Source organism: Rhinoraja longicauda, chromosome 12, assembly GCF_053455715.1.
Source record: "Rhinoraja longicauda isolate Sanriku21f chromosome 12, sRhiLon1.1, whole genome shotgun sequence".
Taxonomy (NCBI): Eukaryota; Metazoa; Chordata; class Chondrichthyes; order Rajiformes; family Arhynchobatidae; genus Rhinoraja; species Rhinoraja longicauda.
In genome coordinates, this window is record NC_135964.1 from 14,686,072 (window position 1) to 14,709,647 (window position 23,576).

General features: G+C 45.1%; 1 protein-coding gene across 5 annotated transcripts in view; it reads left to right on the plus strand.

Annotated features, from left to right (window-relative positions):
- Positions 1-23,497, plus strand: part of tent5c (terminal nucleotidyltransferase 5C) — a 43,576-nt gene extending 20,079 nt beyond the window's left edge. For 2 of the 5 annotated variants that reach the window (XM_078409108.1, XM_078409112.1), the window contains one exon: positions 22,149-23,497. In XM_078409108.1, coding sequence (XP_078265234.1) covers positions 22,149-23,327 — 1,179 coding nt within the window. In that variant the 3' untranslated portion in view covers positions 23,328-23,497. Of the gene's footprint in view, positions 1-809; positions 886-8,706; positions 8,806-22,148 lie in introns of those variants that run through there. The other 3 variants (XM_078409109.1, XM_078409111.1, XM_078409110.1) reach the window with 3 other exon arrangements.
- The last annotated feature ends 79 nt before the right edge of the window (positions 23,498-23,576 follow it).

Sequence of the window (23,576 nt, forward strand, 5' to 3'; positions counted from 1 at the left end):
TGCTTTTTCCCTATCTCTCTTGATTCCATTAACCCTAGAGCTAAATCTTAATCTCTCTTGAAAACATCCAGTGAATTGGCCTCCACTGCCTTCTGTGGTGGAGAATGAGCTTTTCCTCATCTCTGTCCTAAATGGCCTACCCTTTATTCTTAGACTGTGATCCCTGGTTTTGGATTCCCCCAACACCGGGAACATTTTTCCTGCATCTACCCTGTCCAATCCTCTTAAGAATTGTATATGTTTCTATAAGGTCCCCTCTCATCCTTCTAAATTCCAGCGAATACAAGCCCAGTCGACCCATTCTTTCATCGTATGTCAGCCCCGCCATCCCGGGAATTAACCTGGTGAACCTACTCACTGCACTCCCTCAATAGCAAGAATGTCCTTCCTCAAATTGGGAGACGGTTTAAACCAATTCAAGGATGAAACGAAGGGTCTTCAGGCCATCCTGGAGGGGGATGGAAGTGTGGAGGGACTGAATGTTTATGGTAAAGATGAGTGAACGGGGGCTTGGACCATTGACGTTCACTTCCTCTACACTCCCATCCCCCTCCAGGAGGATCTTAAGACCCCTCGTTTCTTCCTCAAATTGGTCTAAAACCAGAACTGCAGTTCATTATTTCTACGTTGTAATAGTTTGGTTGTTAATTTTCGTTGGATTTTGAGGAATTATCAGGGTACAAGCTAGTTAAAATACCCCCCTTCTTCAATATCTACTCAATTTCCTAAACCAATATTTCACCACAATCCAATATTTGATGTCAAAAGCAAACAATAGAATTTCTTCTGCTTTTAATCTCTTTGTTTAGGTTATTTTTGTGGATCGTAGGAAGTGAAGTGCTGTCTCCAGATTGGACAAGTTTATTGGCGAGTATTTACCCAAAGGTATGTAATTAGTCAAATGTACTGTATATGTTAGCATCTGACTTTCAGATTCAATGTTTAACTGATCATCTTTTCTCTGAGGGGATTTTAAAAACACTACTCGATATTGATGGAGTACTGGGGTACTGATTGAGAATGATCAGCCATGATCACATTGAATGGCGGTGCTGGCTCGAAGGGCCGAATGGCCTACTCCTGCACCTATTGTCTATTGTCTATTGTCAAAGATGGGCACCTGAAATCCTCCTAAGTTCATAAGTCATGGGAGCAGAATTGGGCCATTCGGCCCATCAAGTCTTCTCCGCCATTGAATCATAGCTGATCTATCTTTTTCTCTCAACCCTTGTCCTGCCTTCCCCCCATAGCATTTGACACCCTTACTAATCAAGAATCTGTCAATCTCTGCTTTAAAAATACCCAACTAGTTGTCCTCCACAGCCATCTGTGGCAATGAATTCCACAGATTCACCGCCCTCTGACAAAACAACCCGCCCACATCTCCATTCTAAAGGTACGTCCTTTTATTCTGTCTTGGCCAACATTTACCCATCAAGCAATGTTTAGTTCATTGTTTAAAAAGATACAAAGTGCTGGAGTAACTCGGCGGGTTTGGCAGCATCTCTGGAGAACACGGATAGGCGACGTTTCGGGTCACGCCCCTTCTTCAGGCTAATTGTAGCGTGGGGGAGAGGGGAGAAAGCTGGAAAAGTAAGGTGGGGGCGGTACAAAGGCTGGCATGTAATAGATGCACACCCATGTCCATATCTAAAACGCCACTATCTTCTCTGTCTCCATCTCCACCCCTGGCACCCCAGAAACCCGCCACTCTCTATGGAATAAAACATCTCACAAGAGTCATACAGCATGGAAACAGGTCCATCGGCCCAACTCATCCATGCTGACCAAGATGCTCCATCTAAGCTAGCCTTGTTTAGAGTCATACCGCACAGCAACAGGCTCTTCGGCCCAACCTGCCCATGCTGATCTAGATACCCCATCTCCTTTAAACTTTGCTCCTTATCACCCTTAAGGTAGAACAGTACAGCACAGAAATAGACCCTTCGGACCACAATGTCTATGCCGCACACTCTGCCAAGTTAAAGTAAACTCCTCTGCCTGTACATGATCACTAATAATTCCCAATGATAACAATGCCTGAGCAAACTAATTTTTATGTACGTTCACTGCCTTGCATGTTAAAATAAACATCTGCGTGAATGAGACCAATACACGTTATAAAAGTCATGAATATATCATCAAAAGTCTTGCATGCCAATAGGTTTATATTGCATTAATGTCTACATCACACACATTCCATTGATAGTGCTGGAAAAACGTTGTATGAAAAGTGGAAAGAGATATAATTAGTGGTTTTTTTCAGTGGGTGAAATCAAGTGAGACTGGTTTATGATGTCACCGTGATGTCATGGTCGTGGACATATTTTTATTCTCAATGTTAACTTTCTTCCTCGACCTTACAACATGATTCTGTTAACCAGCCACGGTACAGAGTGGCTGGCCTTTAAAGACGTGTGAGAATCACTCCCTGCCTCAATGGCCCAGATCCTCAGTTATCCAAATAATAATGTAACTGTTCATGAAACAGGTCAGTTTGACGTCTATTCTTCCCCAATAACTCTCTGAAAATTTACCAGAGTACATTTTATTTTCTATACTATTTGAAGAATTTAAATGGTTTGGGGGAAAAAAGCTGTAAATGGTGTTACAAGGCTAATATTAGATATTACTTTCTAATTAGAAATTTCCAACATAGCTGTTGCTTCACAGCGCCAGTGACCCGGGTTTAATCCTGACTACAGGTGCTGTCCATGTGTGGAGTTTGCATGTTCTCCCTGTGACTGCATGGGTTTCCTCCGGGTGCTTCGGTTACCTCTCTCATGCCAAAGACATGCAGTTTTGTAGATTAATTGGCCCACTGTAAATTGCCCCCAGTGTGTAGGGAGTGGATGAGAAAGAGGGATAACATAGAACTAGTGTGAACAGCTGACCGATAGTCGGCATGGACTCGGTGGGCTGAAGGGCCTGTTTCAATGCCGTATTTTGTAATCTTCGGCTCCTCGTTTTGGTTTGCAATCTTCATTAAACAGGCAATTGCACAGAAATGGAAGCTGAAAAATGGACCTAACTTTTGTTACTGATCAATGATCAAAGGCTTTCTATGCAAAAATAGATTCAAGGATCTTGGTTGAAAATGTGCAAACTAGGAGGAATGACTGTCACGAGGGATGACTGTCTGAGGAATGGTGTCTTCATGACTGAATGGTCTGTTGACACTATCGAAGCTCATGAATATAACCTTGACCAGTGAGTGATCAACAAAGCAATCCAGAGATAAGATGAAATCCCAAAGAAATGATTGGAGTTTTAGTTTTATTCTATGTGATAGTGTCGGCACGGTGGTGCAGCAGTAGAGTTGCTGCCTCACAGCGCAAGAGACCCAGGTTCGATCCTGACTACCGGTGCTGTCTGTATGGAGTTTGTACGTTCTCCCTGCAACCATGTGGCTTTCCTCCAGATGCTCCGATTTCCTCCCACATTCCAAAGACGTGCAGGTTTGTAGGTTAATTGTCTTTGGTAAAATTGTAAATTGTCCTTAGTGTATAGGATCGTGCTTGTGTAGGGGGTGATCACTGGTCGGTGCAGACTCGGTGGGTCGAGGAGTTGTATCTCGAAGTCAGAGTAATATAGCATAGAAACAGGCCCTTTGGCCCAACCTGCCTATGCCAACAGATGCATCATCTGCACTAGTTCCACCTGCTCGTGTTTGGCTCATATCCCTCTAAACCTCTCCCATCCAAAACACTGTCCAAGTGTCTTTTAGTTTGATATCTGCCTCTATTCATAGAAAATAACATTCAAACATCATGCAGAAAGTTAACTTTAGACTTTGGAGAACAGCACCCAAACAGGCCCTTCACCTAAACACACCCTGTTCACTAGCACTATCCAACACACTAGGGATGATTTTTATAATTTTACTGAAGCAATTAACCTACAAACCTGCACGACTTTGGAGAGTGGGACGAAACAGGAGCACCCGGAGAAAACCCACTGGATCACGGAGAGAACATACAAACTCCGTACAGACAGCAACCATAGTCAGGATTGAACCCGGATCTCTGGTGCTGTAAGGCAGCAACTCTACCGCTGCTTCACCATGCCGCCTGAGCCATGAAGCTTTTAGTTGCTTCGGTGGCAGGACTGTCTGAGCAGAAACCCCAGCTCAGGAAGACAAGCGCATAAACCTTTCAGCTGCAAAGGGTGCAGAGATTTACAAGGATGTTGCCAGGACTCAAGGGCCTGAGCGGCAGGGAGAGGTTGAGCAGGATAGGACTTTATTCCTTGGAGCACAGGAGTCTGAAGGGTGATCTTACAGAGGTGTATAAATCATGAGGGGAATAGAAAGGGAGAATGTACAGAGTCTTTTAGCCAGACTAGGGGTATCAAGAACCAGGGGACATAGGTTTAAGGTGAAATGGAAAGATTTAATGGGAACCTGAGAGGGATTTTATTTCCCCACACAGGTGATGGGTGTATAAGTTCATAAGTTCTAGAAACAGAATTAGGCCATTTGGCCCATCAAGTCTACTCCACCATTCAATCATGGCTGATCTATCTTTCCCTCTCAACCCCATTCTCCCGCCTGGGTGGAATGAGCTGCCAGAGGAGGTAATTGAGGCAGGTACTATAACTACAATGAAAAACCATTTGGACAGGTACATGTAATAGGGAAGGTTTAGAGGGTATTGGGACAAACGCGGGCAGGTGGGAGTAGTGTAGATGGGGAATCTTGTTTGGCATGGGTAAGTTGGGCGGAAGGGCCTGTTTCCATGCTGTACGACTCTGTGACTAAATCTAGGTCGGCCCTGCAGTGCTGAGCTAGTGCTAGATCGTTAGAGGTCCTCTCATACAGGCATGGTTTGTCTGGAGAACATGGATCGGTGATGTCTCGGTTTGGGACCCTTTTTTAATCTGAATGGGGCGGCAGTGGCTTAGCGGTAGAGTTACTACCTTACAGCGCTAGAGACCTGGGTTTGGTCCTGACCACAGGTGTGTCTGTACAGACTTTGTACATCCTCCCCATGAACGTGTGGGTTTCCTCCAGGCACTCGGGTTTCCTCCCACACTCCAAAGACGTACAGATTTGTAGGTTAATTGGCTTCGATAAAAATGTAAATTGTCCTCAGTGTGTAGGATAGTGCTAGTATGTGGGTGATCGATGGTCGATGTGGATTCAGTGGGCCGATGGGCCTGTTTCCGCACTGTATCTCCACAGGCCTGAGACAACACCTATCCATGTTCTCCAGGGATGCTGCCTGACCTGCTGAGTTACTCCAGCACTTTGTGTCTTCTTTGTAAACCAGCATCTGCTGTTCCTTGTGTCGACTGTCTGCTTGTAGAGATGAACATAAAACATGTTATTTTCCGTAGATAGCTGTAGACTTGCGTCAGACAAATGCCCAACTGTTCCATTCCCACCAAAGCAGAGTTTCTGGTCTGTGATCTTGAGATTTCCATCAGGAATCTGGCCTCTACCTACATTGAAAATGTCACTACATTGCAAAGCATCTGGGAACTGGGAACTGGGAACAACTTTGGAACATGCTGCAGGTGTGAAAGGCAGTTTGAATTTTTTAATTGATCTGTTCCAGTTAAATAATTGTGGAAGTATCCTTTTTGAACAAGTGTCTTCCACTATTTCTGCTGTCAATTAAGTGCTTATCTCTCCTAAGCTTGTGACCCCTGGGTCTGGAATGAATCTTACACCATGGCATAATCATAGAACTTAGAAGAGTACAGCACAGCGACAGGCCCTTCGGCCCACAATATCCATGCTGAACATGAAGCCAAGTTAAACTAATCTCCTCTGCCTGCACATGATCTATATCATTCCCTGTGTAAAATTGTTTTAAACATCACTATTGTATCTGCCTCCACCACACCAAGTGAAGGAGAACTTCTTCAAATTAGAATTTTAAAATTCTCAAAATGGAGTATTTTAAAATTCTCAAAATGGAGTATTTTAAAATTCTCAAAATGGAGTATTTTAAAATGTCCAAAATGGAGATTTTTTTAATTTCCAAAGAGTATACTGCCTTCTTCAAAATCTGAAGACGGGTCCCAACCCATAACGTTGCCTATCCATGTTCTCAAAAGATGTTGCCTGACCTGCTGAGTTGCTCCAGCGCCGAAGGTAGACACAAAATGCCGGAGTAACTCAGCGGGACAGGCAGCATCTCTGGAGAGAAGGAATGGGTGACCCAGGTCGAGACCCTTCTTCAGACTCCTTTTGTTGAAGTAAAAATCAACCATTTTTCCAAAAGGGGGAGCTGTTGCTCTGTTGAGGACTGCTATTCACTGCTGCCTTTTGCCTTGTTCAACGTAGGGTTTGTGACAAGAAACCCTGTCTGCCTCTTCCCCTTGGGAAGATGATAGTATCTTTCTTTGATGCCTGATGAGCAACCTGCAATCACCGTATTTACCTTATTATTTTAAAGATGATATGTATATTTAAAATAAATAAGCAGATTTTTTATTAGTAAGAGCGTCAAACATTGAGGGGAGACGGCAGGAGAATGGGGTTGAGAGGGAAAGATAGATCAGCCATGAACAAATGGTGGAGTAGACTCGATGGACCAAATGGCCTAACTCTGTTCCTATGACTTATGAACTAAAGTAGCTCCAGTGATAAAAGGAGAGGAATTTATTAATAGTATCCCTTGAAACATTGCTCCTGGTGAGGAGGAATTTCAATAGCCAGAGGGTGGTGTATCTATAGCATTCATTACCACAGACGGCAGTGGAGACCAAGTCACTGGGTATTTTTAAAGTGGAGATTGACAGGTTCTTGATCGGTAAGGGCATCAAAGGTTACGGGTAGAAGGCAGGAGAATGCGGGTGAGAGAGAAAGATAGATCAATCATGATTGAATAGCGGAGTAGACGTGATGGACTGAATGGACTAATTCTGCTCCTATGTCTTATGGTGCCCATTCTTAAATGTAACATTGAATGTCACAACTTCTGCTCCCCTAAGGAGCAACCCCCTCTGCCCCACCAACATCAGGAATTGTGGCAAGGCCCCCAGCGTGATCAAAGACCAGTCTCATCCCGGTTACTCCCTCCTTCCTCTCCCCCCTGGCAAAAGGTACAGAAATGGGAAAACACACACCTCCAGATTGAGGAACAGTTTCTTCCCAGCTGCTATCAGACAACTGAACCGTCCTATTACCAACTAGAGAGCGGTTCTGATTCCCATCAAACACATTGGAGACCCTCGGTAGGAAAAAAACTGCAGATGCTGGTTTAAATCGAAGGTAGACACAAAATGCTGGAGTAACTCAGCATCTCGGGAGAGAAGGAATGGGTGATATTTCGAAGTATGAAGAAGGGTCTCGACCGGAAACGTCACCCATTCCTCTCTCCAGAAATGCTGCCTGTCTCGCTGAGTTACTCCAGCATTTTGTGTCTACCTCGGACTAGCTTTAATCAGACTTTACCTTGATTGTACCTTGGTGCACATGACAATAAACTAAACTAAAGCAGAGGTACTATTCTTGAGTAATTGAGCAGGGGCAGAGAGCTCTGGTGATTTAAATACTATCATAAATGAATCACAGAACACTGATTCATCTGGTAGAACACATTTAAAACTTAGATCAATAAGGGAAAAAAAAGTTGATATGACACTTTGAACGAAGAATTTTAAAAGGACAAAAACCAAAACATATGCATTAACAAATCCCTCTACCATAATCAAAACACAGAATGCAGGTAACAAATGGAACAAATCATTTGAAACGTCAATAACTTAAAAAATAAAATAATTTGTTGGTGTACTTTAAAAGAAGATATTTCAAAACACATAATTTAAACATGTGCTTTAGCGAAGCCCTCTATCATAATCAAAATCACAGAGCGCAGATTCATTCAGGTAACTAGTGGAACACATTTAAAATCTCAATAAATAAAGATAAAACCATTTGATAAAATAACTTAAAATAATAAATATTAAAAGACAAGTCATAAATATATAGATCAGTATGTCCTGCTAAAACAGCCAATGCACATAAAGCAGGTAACAAATAGAACACAGAATTTAAATAGCAATAAATAAAAGATTTTGAAAAATATATGATCTAATACTTTAAAAGATTTTTTAAACATGTGCATTGGGAAATCACTGGAACACAATCAAAACATAGATTGCAGATTCATCCAGGTAACAAATGGAACACAAGTTTTAAAACAGGAATAAATAAAGATAAAGCGATTCGCTCGAAATGCGTTAAAATAATGTTTTTAAAGGCAAAACACTAGTAAACACATCGTGATTTTGCAAGGTTAGTCTTCGAGGTTTTGCTGGGTTGACAAGTACCGATCGCATGCTGGTGTTTGTTTTGTCCTTGCAAGAGAAGCATTGAGCTCGCAGCCGCCACTGTGTCAACAGCAGGCAGCGTTGCAGCTGCTGCCAATCCCAGCACCGCTGCACCCACATCACCTCAGTGTCTACCTCCACCTGAGCGGCCAGCCAATCACAAACCGCCTTCCTCTGGCATAGACCCTTGCCACAAAATAGTCCAAACAAAGAACCAACGCTTTAACAGTTTTTTTTCTCCCTTAAGGCTTGTGATACATTTTCAGAAACAATATGATTTTCCTCTTTGAGGGTTTTTTTTGGGTCTTTGCCAATTTATGTTGTAGATGGGGTTGTGTGGAGGAGGGATACATTCCCAGTTGTGCGTGAGGCGGTGTGAAATCTATATATTACAGCAGAGCCGGCAATAGAACATTCAGTGTCTCCGGCACCTGTGGTCTGAGTTGATGTGGGTGACTCCAGAGTTTACTTTGCTTTTTAATCTGTACTAGTTAAGTGGAGATCTGCCATGTAAAACTAACTGCAAGTATTATTTTCTCAAACTGCAAGTGTTGTTTCCTCAAACTGCAAGTATTGTTATCTCAATTTTCCATGCATCTTAAAGCCCATTTTCAGTGTAATAACATTCATTTATTTAACCTTGATGGTTTTAATTTTGGAAATAAAACAGCCTAGCTATGTGGTAGCATGGTGCTTGTGTTAGGAGCTAGAGGTTACATTTAGCTTCATGCACTTTATATTCTTAAAATAGCGCTTCAAATTTATTTTTGTGCTCTGTACAAGGCATTGGTTCAAAAACTTTTACTTTGAAGAAAGTAAATTTAAATTTTGTCCCAGTTTCTAATGGATTTGTAGTACAATTAACTAATTAGTCTGTTGCTGTTTATTTGTGGTAGATTTGCTTTGCAATTAACAGTAATCTTGCTAATTTCTGCTTTAATATTGTTAAAATCAGTAAGAGCTTTTTAATGATGTTGCTATTACATTTTGTGAAGATTTTTTTTAGATTATGTGAATTCATAGTGGGGCAACTGTATTAGTAATGATGTTTTAAAAGTTAAATTCGTAATGGGATTTAAAGTTATAGTATGGTGTTGATGCATGACCTACAATGCCCTCCATAATGTTTGGGACAAAGACCCTTCATTTATTTATTTGCCTCTGTACTCCACAATTTGAGATTTGTTATAGAAAAAAAATCACATCTGGTTAAAGTACATATTGTCAGATTTTAATAAAGGCCATTCTTATACATTTTGGTTTCACCATGTAGAAATTACAGCAGTGTTTATACATAGTCCCCACATTTCAGGGCACCATAATGTTTGGGACACAGCAATATCCTGTAAATGAAAGTAGTCATGTTTGGTATTTTGTTGCATATCCTTTGCATGCAATGACTGCTTGAAGTCTGCAATTCATGGACATCACCAGTTGCTGGGTGTCTTCTCTGGTGATTCTCTGCCAGGCCTGTATTGCAGCCATCTTTAGCTTATGCTTGTTTTGGGGGCTAGTCCCCTTCAGTTTTCTCTTCAGCATATAAAAGGCATGCTCAATTGGGTTTAGATCAGGTGATTGACTTGGCCACTCAAGAATTGACCATTTTTTAACTTTGAAAAACTCCTTTGTTGCTTTAGAAGTATGTTTGGGATGATTGTCTTGCTGTAGAATGAACTGCCGACCAACGAGTTTTGAGGTGTTTGAACTTGAGCAAATAGGATGTGTGATTGATCTACAGTCTGTATACTTCCGAATTCATTATGCTACTACCATCAGCAGTTGTATCATCAATGAAGATAAGTGAGCCGGTACCTTCAGCAGCCATACATTCCCTGGCCATAACACCCCCACCACCGTGTTTCACAGATGAGGTGGTATGCTTTGGATCTTGGGCAGTTCCTTCTCTCCTCCATACTTTGCTCCTGCCATCACTCTGATATAAGTTCATCTTCGTCTCATCTGTCCACAAGACCTTTTTCAGAACTGTGGTTGCTCTTCTAAGTACTTTTAACCTGGCCATCCTATTTTTGCGGCTAACCAGTGGTTTGCATCTTGCAGTATAGCCTCTGTATTTCTGTTCATGAAGTCTTCTGTGGACAGTGGTCATTGACAAATCCACACCTGACTCCTGAAGAGTGTTTCTGATCTGTCGGACAGGTGTTTTGGGATTTTTCTTTATTATAGAGAGAATTCTGTCATTAGCTGTGGAGGTCTTCCTTGGCCTGCCAGTCCCTTTGTGATTAGTTAGCTCACCAGTGTTCTCTTTCGTCTGGCTGATGTCTCTAACAGTTTTATTCTTGTTTCTCATTCTCATAATGGCTTCTTTGATTTTCATTGGCACAACTTTGGTCCTCATGTCGATAAACACCAATAAAAGTTCCCAAAGGTGATGGAAAGACTGGAGGAAAGACTAGGTGCTGAGAGCTCTCTTGTACCTGCATTAAGGAGGCAATTAAACACACCTGAGCAATTACAAATGCCTGTGAAGCCATATGTCCCAAACATTATGGTGCCCTGAAATGGGGGGAACTATGTATAAACATAGCTGTAATTTCTACATGGTGAAATCAAAATGTATAAGAATATGCTTTAATAAAATCTGACAATTAATCAGGTGTTTTTTTCTATTACAAATCTCAAATTGTGGAGTGCTGAGGCAAATAAATAAATGATGGGTCTTTGTCCCAAACATTATGGAGGGCACTGTACTTTGTGTCCATGTGCTGATTTGATCTAATCAGTTTAGTATTTAACAAAACCCCCTAAATGTTGAATTAGTAAAATGAGAAGTTTTGTTTTTAATTCAATGTGACATGTATAAAATTTCTGACATCAATATGGGTTTGAAGGCATTTTGAGTTCCTTAATAACTTATTGGCGCTAACTTTTGGAGCATCCAGAAACTAAAATCTACAGTGTATATCGTCAATAAGCAAAAATTAAAATACATAGGGTATAAAGATGGTAACCGATTGCTAAATGGAAATCATTTTCACAACTTTGTTTTTACTAAAAGCCAATCAATGAGCATTGTTGGAATGAATTTAATACCATGTACTCATAGTACATAGTACATTTGGTCAAGTTTGGGTGCATGGTATGTGGATTGAAGTTGGTGACTAGGAAGGGGATGAATGATTTTGTTAAATGGTAGGGATCATTTTTCCAGACATCCACAAACTTTATCTCTAGAACTGGTGTGCAACAATGCTGAGAACTATATTACACATTTTGTATTTTCCCCTTTGGTCTACCTATTGCACTTGAGTTTAACTTGATTGTATTTGTGTATAGTATTATCTGATCTGATTGGGTGCCATGCAAAGTAAAGTTTTTCACTGAACCTCAGTACATGTGACAATAAGCCCAAGGTGGATACAAAGTGCTGGGGTAACTCAACGGGTCAGGTAGCATCTCTGGAGAAAAAGGATGGGTGACATTTTGGGTCGGGACCCTTCTTTAAACAATAAACCCAAACCCATTGTTCGAGGAACAAATGTCTGAAGAAGGGTTCTGACCCAAAAGGTCTCCATTCCTTTTTCTCCAAAGATGCTGCCTGACCCGCTGAGTTACTCCAGCACTTTGTGTCTATCTCCATTATGTGGTTAAAGTGGGCAGAATATATTCTGCAAACAGGCCAACTTTGGTATTAAGGGGCAAGAGATAGCTCTGGCTGATAATACTAAGGGAAGTCCAGAGATTTTATGTACATTAAGGGAAAGAGGGTAACTGGAGAGAATAGGACCCCTTGGAAACCCATGGGATCATCTCTGTGGAGCTGTAGGAGATGGGCAAGATCCTCAATTAGTATTTCTCCTTAGTTTTTACTGTGGAAAAAGATATGAAGATTGGATAACTTGGGATGGTTAATGGAGATGTCTTGAGGACAGTCCATATTACAGTCAAGGGGGTGCTGGGGTGTGTGAAGGAAGATAAATCTCCTGGGACTGATCAGATATATCTGATGACACTGGGAGGCTCCCTGGCTGAGATACATGAATCAACATTCAACACGGGTGAGGTGCTGGAAGACTGGAGTGTGGCTAATGTTGTGCCTCTATTTAAGGAGGGCTGCAAGGAAAAGCTGGGGAACTATAGATCAGTGAGCCTATCATCTGTGGTGGACAAGTTACTGGAGTGGCGGCAATGTGGCGCAGCGGTAGAGTTGCTGCCTTGCAGCCCCAGAGACCTGGGTTCAATCCTGACTAAGGGTGCTGTCTGTATAGAGTTTATACATTCTCCCCTTGACCTGTGTGGGTTTTCTCTGAGATCACCGGTTTCCTCCCACACACCAAAGACATACAGGCTTGTAGGTTAATTGGCTTGGTATAAATGTACATTGCCACTAGTGTATTAATGTGCGGGGATTGTTGGTTGGTGTGGACTCTGTGGGTCGAAGGGCCTGTTTCCATGCTGTATCTCTAATCTAAACTAAAAGCACTGAGGGATAAGATGTGTATGCATTTGGATAGACAGGTTGATTAGTAGTAGTCATCATGGTTTGGTACATGGGAGTACAAAATGTACCTTGCGGATCAGATTTTTGAAGAAGCAACCAAAATAGCTGATGAGGACAAAGCCATAAAAGTTGTCTATACGGACTTCAGCAAGGCATTTGAGAAGGTTCTGCATGGTAGGCTGCTCTGGAAGGTTGGATTGCATGGGATCCAAGGAGAAATCGCTGACTGGATAGGAAATTGTCTTCATGGAAGGAAGCAGAGGGTGATGGTGGAAGGTTGTTTATCAGATTGTAGGTCTGTGACGAGTGGTGTGCCTCGGGGATCAGTGCTGGGCCCATTGCTGTTTGTGGTTTACACCAATAATCTGCATGAGAATGTGGAAGGCATGATTAGTAAGTTTGCAGATGACACTAAAGTGGGAGGTATTGTAAATGACCAAGATGGTTATTGTGATCAGTTGGGCAGGTGGGCTGAGAAATGGTTGATGGAGTTTTATGTAAATACTAGACCGAGTGGGCCCGTTGGGCCCGTCCTCGTAGGGTTTCCATTGTAACCGGGAGGGGAGGAAAGGGGGAGGGTTGGGGGAGGGAAGGGGGAGGGAGGAGGGAGGGGAGGGGGGGAGGGGGGAGGGAGAGGGGAGGGAGGGGGGTAGGGGGGAGGGAGGGGGGAATGGGAGGGGGAGGGGGGAAGGGAGGAGGGAAGGGGGGGAGGGAGAGGGGAGGGGGGAGGGAGGGAGGGGGACCTCCCCTTTTCCCAGTACCCCTCTTTCCCCGTTGGGCCCGTCCTCGTAGGGTTTCCATTGTAACCGGGAGGGGAGGGCGGGAAGGGGGAGGGAGGGAGGAGGGAGGTGTGGAGGGAGGAGGGGAGGGGAGGGAGGGGGGAGGGGAGGGAGGGGGGTAGGGGGGAGGGGGAGGGAGAGGGGAGGGGGGAGGGGAGGGGGAAGGGGGGAGGGAGGGGACCTCCCCTTTTCCCAGTACTCCTCTTTCCCCGTTGGGCCCGTCCTCGTAGGGTTTCAATTGTAACCGGGAGGGGGGAGGGAGGGTGGAAGGAGGGGGGAGAGGGATGGAAGGGTGGAGGGAGGGGGGGAGGGATTGGGGAGGGAGGGAAGGAGGGAGGGGGGAGTTAGGGGGGAGGGGGGAGGGAGTTGGGGAGGGAGGGGGAGGAGGGGGGGAGGGAGTGGGGATGGAGGTGGGAAGGAGGGGGGATGAAGGGGTTGAGGGGGAAGGGGGACCTCCCCTTTTCCCAGTACCCCTCTTTCCCCGTTGGGCCTGTCCTCATAGGGTTTCCATTGTAACCGGGAGGGGGGGGGGAGGGAGGAGGGAGGTGTGAAGGGAGGAGGGGAGGGGGAGGGAGGGGGGAGGGGAGGGGGAAGGGGAGGGGGGAAGGGGGTAGGGGGAGGGGAGGGAGGGGGATCTCCCCTTTTCCCAGTACCCCTCTTTCCCCGTTGGGCTCGTCCCCGTAGGGTTTCCATTGTAACCGGGAGGGGGGGAGGGAGGGTGGAAGGAGGTGGGAGGGGGAGAGGGATGGAAGGGTGGAGGGAGGGGGCAGGGAGTGGGGGAGGGTGGGATGGAGGGAAGGAGGGAGGGGGGGAGTTAGGGGCTGTGTGATGATGGAGGTTGGGATTGAGGGGGGAGGGAGGGGGGGAGCGAGTGGGGATGGAGGTGGGAAGGAGGGGGGAGGAAGGGGTTGAGGGGGGAAGTGGAACCTCCCCTTTTCCCAGTACCCCTCTTTCCCCCACCACCAAGCCCCCTCCGCAACGACCCCTGTTGTCCCCCTCCCCAGTCCCCATTCTCAGACCCCCCCCATTCTCTCTCTCCCCCAGACACACTCTCAGTGCTTTTTTCGAAACACTTGCCCCGGTGGCCCACGAGCATAGGGGCCCAATGCTGATTTCTGTATGTTAAGTGACTTGCAATAAAAAAAAATACTTTAAAAAAAGATAAGTGCTTTTTAAGTGCTTGTTTTGAAACATTCGCGGTCACATAGTGCTTCTCACTGCGATCTGTTAGTGGTGCTTTTCGAAACAATGTAGCACCCATCTCAAACAAGCATTGGGAGGATGGGAGGGAGGGAAGGGGAGGGAGGGAGGAGAGAGGTGTGGAGGGAGGGGGGAAGGGGAGGGGGGAACGGGGGAAGGTGGAGGGAGAGGGGAGGGAGGGGGGATGGGATGGGGGAAGGGGGAGGGAGGGGGACCTCCCCTTTTCCCAGTACCCCTCTTTCCCCGTTGGGCCCGTCCTCGTAGGGTTTCCATTGTAACCGGGAGGAGGGGAGGGAGGGAGGAGGGAGGTGTGGAGGGAGGAGGGGAGGGGGGGAGGGGAGGGGGGAAGGGGGAGGGAGAGGGTTAGGGGGGAGGGGGAGGGGGGAAGGGGAGGGAGGGGGACCTCCCCTTTTCCCAGTACCCCTCTTTCCCCGTTGGGCCCGTCCCCGTAGGGTTTCCTTTGTAACCAGAAGGGGGGGAGGGAGGGTGGAAGGAGGGGGGAGGGGGAGAGGGATGGAAGGGTGGAGGGAGGGGGGGGAGGATGGAGGGAAGGAGGGAGGGGGGGGAGTTAGGGGAGGAGGGGTGAGGGAGGTGGGGAGGGAGTTGGGGAGGAGGGGGGAGGGAGTGGGGATGGAGGTGGGAAGGAGTGGGGAGGAAGGGGTTGAGGGGGGAAGGGGGGGAGGGAGGGAATAGGGGCCCCATGCTGACCTGTGTATGTTAAGTGACTTGCACAACTTTAAAAAACTGGCAGTTGCTTTTCGCAACAATGTTGCAACAATCTCACACAAGCATTGTGACGTCACAAGCTGAAGATGTAAATTTAAAACCGAGCTGATCTCTCATTGGTGCACGGGTGCCATTGTGACATCACGCGCTGAAGCCCCTTCAAGAAAAGGGTTAGAAATGAAAATTTAAACTTTAATATCTCTCTAGCTTTAAAAAGGTAGCTTCAATTTGAACGAAAGTACTTACAATAGTTGCCCACGTTAATGGTGAATATGGCGGTACAAAAATCGTAGCGCTTTGGTGTAACTTCAGGGAGGAGTAGGGTTTGTAAGTTATGGACAGAAATTCTTCGGAATCTTCCGTACATACACATATACATACATACATACGGAATGTTGGACCGCAGAGTTTTAGTAGTATATAGATAAGTTTGAGGGATTCAATTTTCAGAAGTGAAACTACGGCAGGGCCCATAGTGAATGGTCAGGCTCTGGGGAGTATTGAAGAGCAGAGGGACCTAGATGTGCAGGAAGATAGCTCATTGAAAGCAGTGTCACTGGTAGATAGGGTGGTCAAGAGGCTGTCGATGCATTGGCCTTCATTAGTCCGGCTATTGAGTATAAAAGTTGGAATGTTATTACAGTTCTACAAGACATCGGTGAGGCCACATTTAGAGTATTGTGTTCCGTTTTGGTCATGCTGCTATAGGAAGGAAGTTGTTGAGTTAGAAAGAGTGCAGAAAAGACATGAGCATGTTGCTGTGACTTGAGGGCCTGCAGGCTAGGACTCTATTCCCTGGAGCACAGGAGGCTGAGGGGTGATAAGGTCATTGAGGGGAATAAATATGTGAATGCAGTCATTTACCCAGGGTAGGGGAATCAAGAACCAGACTTGGGCTTATGAGAGTGGAAAGAAACAATAGATACCCGAGGGGCAATCTTTTCATGCAGAGTGGTGGGTATATGGAATGAGCTTCCAGAGGAGGTAGTTGAGGCAGGTACTATAACATTTAAGACGGACCTGTACGTCGTTGGAACAAACCGGAGAAAACCCATGCGGTCACAAAGAAAATGTGAAACGCACAAACTCCGTACAGACAGCACCCACAGTGAGGATTGAACCCGGGTCTCTGGCACTGGAAGACAGCAACTCTATTGCTGTGCTGCCCAGGACTGTTCTCATGCTGTATGACTCTGATGGTTAGGAAGATGGTAAAATGGATATCGGGAGAGGACCAATTTTGGAAATAAAATGACAAATTAGTGCATACAATCCACGCAGGGATAAGCAAGTAGTTTAATTTTTAGGAGTGTGATGTGGTCAATACAGAATGTGACTAATAGTGTTCAATCCCTAAAAATGAGAATGCAGATGAAACCTGTTTTAATATAATAGAATTTGCCTTTAAGGTTTTCATAGAGGTGGTACAGAAGTTGTTAAGAGAACAAAGTAGCTTGTAGAATATGCTGCTCAGACCACAGCTGGCATACATCACTATTTTGAGAACATCGTTTTAAAAATTATATAATCTGAAATAGTGCCAACTCTAAACAAAATATTGTTCACTTCACTCATTCACATCTCTGTGACAGAGCACATAAAAGCATGAATCATAAATTACAAAAAACAAGTTGACTCTTCCTCTTGGAGAGTCTAGGATTAAAAGGATGCACCTTTAGAAAGGAAGATGAGAAGGACTTTCTTTGGCCAGAGGATGGTGAATCTCTGGAATTCATTGCCACAGTTGGCTGTGGAGGCCAAGTCTCTGGGTAATTTTAAGACTGAGATTGACAGTGCCTGAATAGTATGGGTGTCAGGGGTTATGGGGAGAAGGCAGCAGAATGGGGGTGAGGGAAAGACAGATCAGCCATGATTGTATGGTGGAGTAGACTAGGTTGAATAGCCTACTTCTGCTCCTATGACTTGAGAAGATATGAGTAAATTGTGCAGAATTTTAAATTCCTCATGGAAATTCTTTCCACAGAAATGTTGAGCATAAATGTTTCTCCCAGAAAGGGTTGCAAGAAGATTTGTTGCATGCTTTAAGGGCAAATCAAATGAGCTGGGTGGGATACAGTCTCTGAATCGATGCACGATTAGTCTGAGAAATACTTCAGGTTCAAAACAAAGTGCTGGAGGAACTTAGCAGGTCAGGCAGCATCTGTGGAAGGAATGGACAGATGACGTTTTGAGTCGGGAGCTTTCTTCAGACTTCTGAAGAAGGGTCCTGATATGAAACGTCACCTATCTGTTCCCTCCACAGATGCTGCCTGACCTGCTAAGTTCCTCCAGCACTTTGTGTTTTACTCAACATTCCAGCGCCTGCTATTCTTTGTGTCCAAATACCTCGGGCAGCTGAGACCCGACAATAAATTGAAATGCAGAAGTACATGTCCGGGAAAGTTTGAGGCATGTGGGGCACACGTAGGCAAGTATGACTAGATCGGGCATCTTGGTCAGCATGGCTGAGTTGGGCTGAATGGCCTGCTGCTCTGCTCTGCGACTCTGACCATATCTATGACACTTCTACCAGTTCTTGGTTAGCTCTTGGGAAGCTATTGAGGTACAATAAAGCTTTTTGGTCGAGTGCTATCCAGTCAGGAAAACCACTCTACATGATTACAGTCAAGCTGTCCACAGTGTTCATATACAGGGTAAAGGGAGTAATGTTTAGTGTAAGATAAAGTCCAGTAGTAAAGTCCGATTAAAGAAGTCCGAGGGTCTCCATTGAGGTAGATGGAAGGTCAAGACTGCTCTCTAGTTGGTGATAGGATGGTTCGGTTGCCTGGTAACAGCTGGGAAGAAACTGTCTCTGAATCTGGAGGTGTGCGTTTTTGCACTTCTGTACCTCTTGCCTGATGGGAGAGGGGAGAAGAGGGATTGACATGGGTGAGACTGGTCCTTGATTATGCTGGCCTTGCTGAGGCAGTGTGAAGTCTAGAGGGAGTCAATGGTGAAGGGAGGTTGGTTTGTGTGATGGTCTGAGCTATGTCCACAATGGTCTCCTGGAGCTGTCCCAAACCTAGCTGTGATACAACCTGATAAAATGCTTTCTGTGGTGCATCTGTAGAAGCTGGTGAGAGCTACATAGAAACATAGAAAATAGGTGCGGGCAGAGGCCATTTGGCCCTTCGAGCCAGCACCACCATTCATCGTGATCATGGCTGACCATCCACTATCAGTAACCCGTGCCTGCCTTCTCCCCATATCCCTTGATTCCGCTAGCCCCTCGAGCTCTATCTAACTCTCTTTTAAATTCATCTAGTGAATTTGCCTCTACTGCCTTCTGTGGCAGAGAATTCCACAAATTCACAACTCTTTGGGTGAAAAGGTTTTTTCTCACCTCAGTTTTAAATGGCCTCCCCTTTATTCTTAGACTGTGGCCCCTGGACCTGGACTCCCCCAACATTGGGAACATTTTCCCTGCATCTAGCTTGTCCAGTCCTTTTATAATTTTATACACTTCTATAAGATTCCCTCTCATTCTAAATTCCAGTGAATACAAGCCCAGTCTTTCCAATCTTTCCTTGTATGACAGTCCCGCCATCCAGGGGATTAACCTCGTAAACCTATGCTGCTCTGCCTCAATAGCAAGGACGCCCTTCCTCAAATTAGTTGTTGGGGACATGCAGACCTTCCTAAGCTTTCTAAGGAAGTAGAAGCATTGGCGTTCTTCCTTGGTCGTAGCTTCAAAATGGCTGGTCCAGGATAAGTTGCTGGTGATACTGACTCCTGGGAACCTGAAGCTTTCAACCCTCTCTACTTGTTGCATTAAGGCTGTTGCACTCGTATCAGTGCTGATTCTTTGGAGCAAGGTAAAACAAAGTCAAAACCTTTCACACTGAACAAATTCTGTTTAATGTGAAAATACGATATTCTGGAAGTAGGCTTATAATTTTTTAATGTCCAATAAATTGGGATTTCAAGCAGCATTTGACTAAATGTGCTATTGTTTCTATGTTTTCTGATCATTTTTAGCTGCACTTCCTACATCAGTAGTTTAGAGATACAACATGGAAACAGGCCCTTCAGCCCACCAAGTCCACGACGACCATTGATCACCATTCACACTTGTTCTGTGTTATTCCACTTTGTCATCCACTCCCTACACACTAGGGGCAATTTGCCTTCAAACCCGCACGGCATTGGGATGTGGGAGGAAAACCGGAGCAACCTGACGGAACCCACACGGTCACAAGGAGAACGTGCAAACAACACACTGACAGCACCCGAGGTCAGGATCGAACCCAGGCCTCTGGTGCTGTGAGGCACCAGATGTGTCACTGATTACTCATCAAACAAAATGTAGTTTCAAAGTCTTTTAGCTGTCATTAAGGTGTGATAATCACTATATAAATACATGAATTATACTACTTTATAATTCAACCCTTCATTGTAAGGTGATTTATGGAGTGACCTCAAATTGTTTTGCATTTTTGTTAAACCTACTTTGAGAATCTCAGTAGTTTCGTGACTCGGAGGAAACAAAATTCACTTGACATTTTAACTATTTTTTTGAAAGCCCGATTAGGTTTCTTTTGACCTACAGCACTTGTAAGAACTATTGTCAAGGTACCCTGACATGAACTTGAATGACCCTGTTGGTTATTTGCAGTGTCGTATTGTACTGTGTAACAAATTGACTTTACTTTGTAAATAGAGCGTTTGGACAGGTACCTGCTCAGTACATTGGCCACTGGAGTTGCTGTTCGCTTATCCTGGACATTTGTTGAAAACTTGAATATTTTTTAAGTCGCAAAGGGTTGTCATTGTTAAAACACATCTAAATGAAATTTCAGTCTGTCCTTGATTAATGCAAGAATGTTTTCTGCAAATCCTTTTAGTTTAGAGATAGTGGGCCGAAGGGCCTGCTTCCACACTGAGTCCACGCCGACCAGCGATCTCCCCGTACACTAGCACTATCGTACACACAAGGGACAATTTACAATCTTTTACCAAAGTCAAATAGCCTACAAGCCTGCAGGTTGTTGGGGGTGTGTGAGTAAACCAAAGCACCTGGAGAAAACCCACACGATCACAGGGAGAACGTACAAACTCCATACAGACAGCACCCATAGTTGGGATTTAACCCAGGTCCCTGGCTGTCGGGCAGCAACTCTACTGCTGCACCACCGTGCCACTCTAACCTAACGTTCTTCATCTCTTAGTCATAAGCATGAAGAAGGGTCCTGACCCAAAATCACCTGTCCCTCCCTGTCCATTCTCTCCACAGATGTTACCTGACCTGCTGAGTTCCTCGTGCACTTTGAGTTTTATGCAAAATTTTATCTCAAGTCCTTGTGTCTCGGCCACTGAAGTGTCCATGCTGAAAGTTTTAAATAATTCAGTCAACACAATGTTATAGCAGTTCCCCACACAGATCAATACATTTAAATTTGAGGAATTATCGAAGACTGCAGATGCGGAATCTTGAGCAAAACAGCTGGAGGAACACAGCGGGTCAGGTAGCAACTCTCGAAGGACATGGACAACGGACGTTTCAGTTTGGGATCCTTTCTTCATGCTGATAATTGGACATAGAAACATAGAAAATAGGTGCAGGAGGGGGCCATTTGGCCCTTCGAGCCAGCACCACCATTCATTGTGATCATGGCTGATCGTCCACAATCAGTAACCCGTGCCTGCCTTCTCTCCATATCCTTTGTTTCCGCTAGTCCCTTGAGCTCTATCTAACTCTCTTTTAAATTCATCCAGTGAATTGGCCTCCACTGCCTTTTGTGACAGAGAATTCCACAAATACACAACTCTCTGGGTGAATTTTTTTTTTTCTCACCTCAGTTTTAAATGGCCTCCCCTTTATTCTTAGACTGTGGCCCCTGGTTCTGGACTCTTCCAACATTGGGAACATTTTTTCCTGCATCTAATAGGACCTAATCAGTCCATTCCATCAGTCCATTCCCTACCACATGCTGTATGAGAAGGAACTGCAGATGCTGGTTTGCACCGAAGATAAACACAAAACGCTAGAGTACCTCGGCTCTTGAGTTGCCTTGACCTGCTAGGTTCTATCACACCTTGGTTTGGGAACAGCTCTGCCCATGGCTGCAAGCCATTGCCGAGTTGCAGATGTAGCCCAGTCCATCACACAGACCACACTCCCCACCATTGACTCCATCTGCACTTAAAACGCTGCTTCGGAAAAGCAGCCAACATAATCAAAGACTTGTCCCACCCCGGTCATTCCTTATTGCTCCGATCAGAAGGAAGATGCAGAAGCTTGAAAGCGCACACCACTGGAATCAGAAACGGCTTCTTCCCCTCTGTTATCAGACTTCTGTACAGTCCTTCCATAACCTAGGGTCCTGTCCGAATCAACTCTACCCCATTGGCTTGGCTTTGTCCCCAATGTGGACATTGGACTTTGTCTATGGAACTGACTCTACAACCCTGAGAACTATGATCTGCATCTTGTGACTTCCCCTTTGCTCCACTTATTGTACATGTATTTGACTTTATTATATTGTGTATAATATATCACATCCAATTAGATAACATGCAAAACAACACTTCACAGTACCTTGGTAACGTTACAATAATAAACCTAAGCCTGGGCTGTAAAGTTAATGGTTGTATACTCCCTGAACGATGAGTATTTGGCATATTTGAGTTATGTTCTTTCAAGAAGTCATGACAAAGAACAGTAGATGTGTATAATAATTTTGTTTTTGTTTTCTCTCCAGCTGATTGAAATCCAAAGACTCAGTATGACAGACAGTAAAGCCACTAGTGTGTTGACCTGGGATCAAGTCAGCAATTTGAATGATGTTCTTACCGAGGTGGTCTTTATTCACGGCCGAGGCAACTTTCCAACACTGGAAGTCAGGCTCAAAGACGTGGTTAAGATTGTGCGACACAGGCTCCTTGAAAGTGGTATTCCAGTGCGTGATGTGCGCCTGAATGGGTCAGCAGCCAGCCATGTCCTGGTGAAGGATAATGGGCTAAACTACAAAGATTTGGACCTGATCTTTGGTGTTGATCTACCAGGAGAAACCCAATTCCAGTTGGTGAAAGACGTGGTCCTGAGTTGCCTGCTCGAGTTTCTTCCGGAAGGCGTCAACAAGGAACGCATCACGCCACTAACGCTCAAGGAGGCTTATGTGCAAAAGTTGGTTAAGGTTTGCACGGAGGCAGACCGCTGGAGTTTAATCTCCCTCTGCAACAATCACGGCAAGAACATCGAGTTGAAATTTGTGGACTCCCTAAGACGTCAGTTTGAGTTCAGCGTTGACTCTTTCCAGATCATCTTGGACTCCCTCCTGTTTTACTACGACTACTCTGAGAACCCAATGAGCGAGCACTTTCACCCAACAGTGATTGGCGAAAGTGTGTACGGGGACTTTGAGGAAGCATTGGGTCACCTCAGGAATACCCTAATTGCGACCAAGACTCCAGAGGAGATCAGAGGCGGAGGGCTGCTGAAGTACTGCAACCTCCTGGTGAGGGAGTTCAAGCCTGCCAGCGAAGAGGTGATCAGGTCCCTGGAGAAGTACATGTGCTCTCGTTTCTTCATAGACTTCCCAGACATCACGGAGCAGCAGAGAAAGTTGGAGGTGTACCTCCAGAACCACTTCATCGGCGAGGAGAAGAGCAAGTACGACTACCTCATGATCCTGAGGAACGTGGTGAACGAGAGCACTGTCTGCCTGATGGGGCACGAGAGGCGCCAGACTCTCAACTTGATCAGCCTCTTGGCACTCAGGGTGCTGGCGGAGCAGAACATCATCCCCAATGTCACCAACGTGACCTGTTACTACCAGCCTGCCCCCTACGTCAGCAATGCCAACTTCAGCAACTACTACGTAGCGCACAGCACCACCTCCTACCAACAGTCATACCCTACCTGGCTCCCATGCAACTAATAAGCAATGTTATGTTCACACTTGACTGATGTACTTCCCATTGCCTTAAATCTCTTTCATTCGCGGTAGCTGAGATGGGAGTGTACCCTGTGGCTGTTGTACATGTTCCGTGAATTAAATTGCAATGACGACACAAGGATAATACACACACTAATTTAATGCTGTGTGGGGTGGGGGGAGGGGGGGGGGGTGGTGGGGGGAGGGGGGGGGGGGGGAAAGAGAAAGAAAAGTCCAAAGAAACAAATGTGT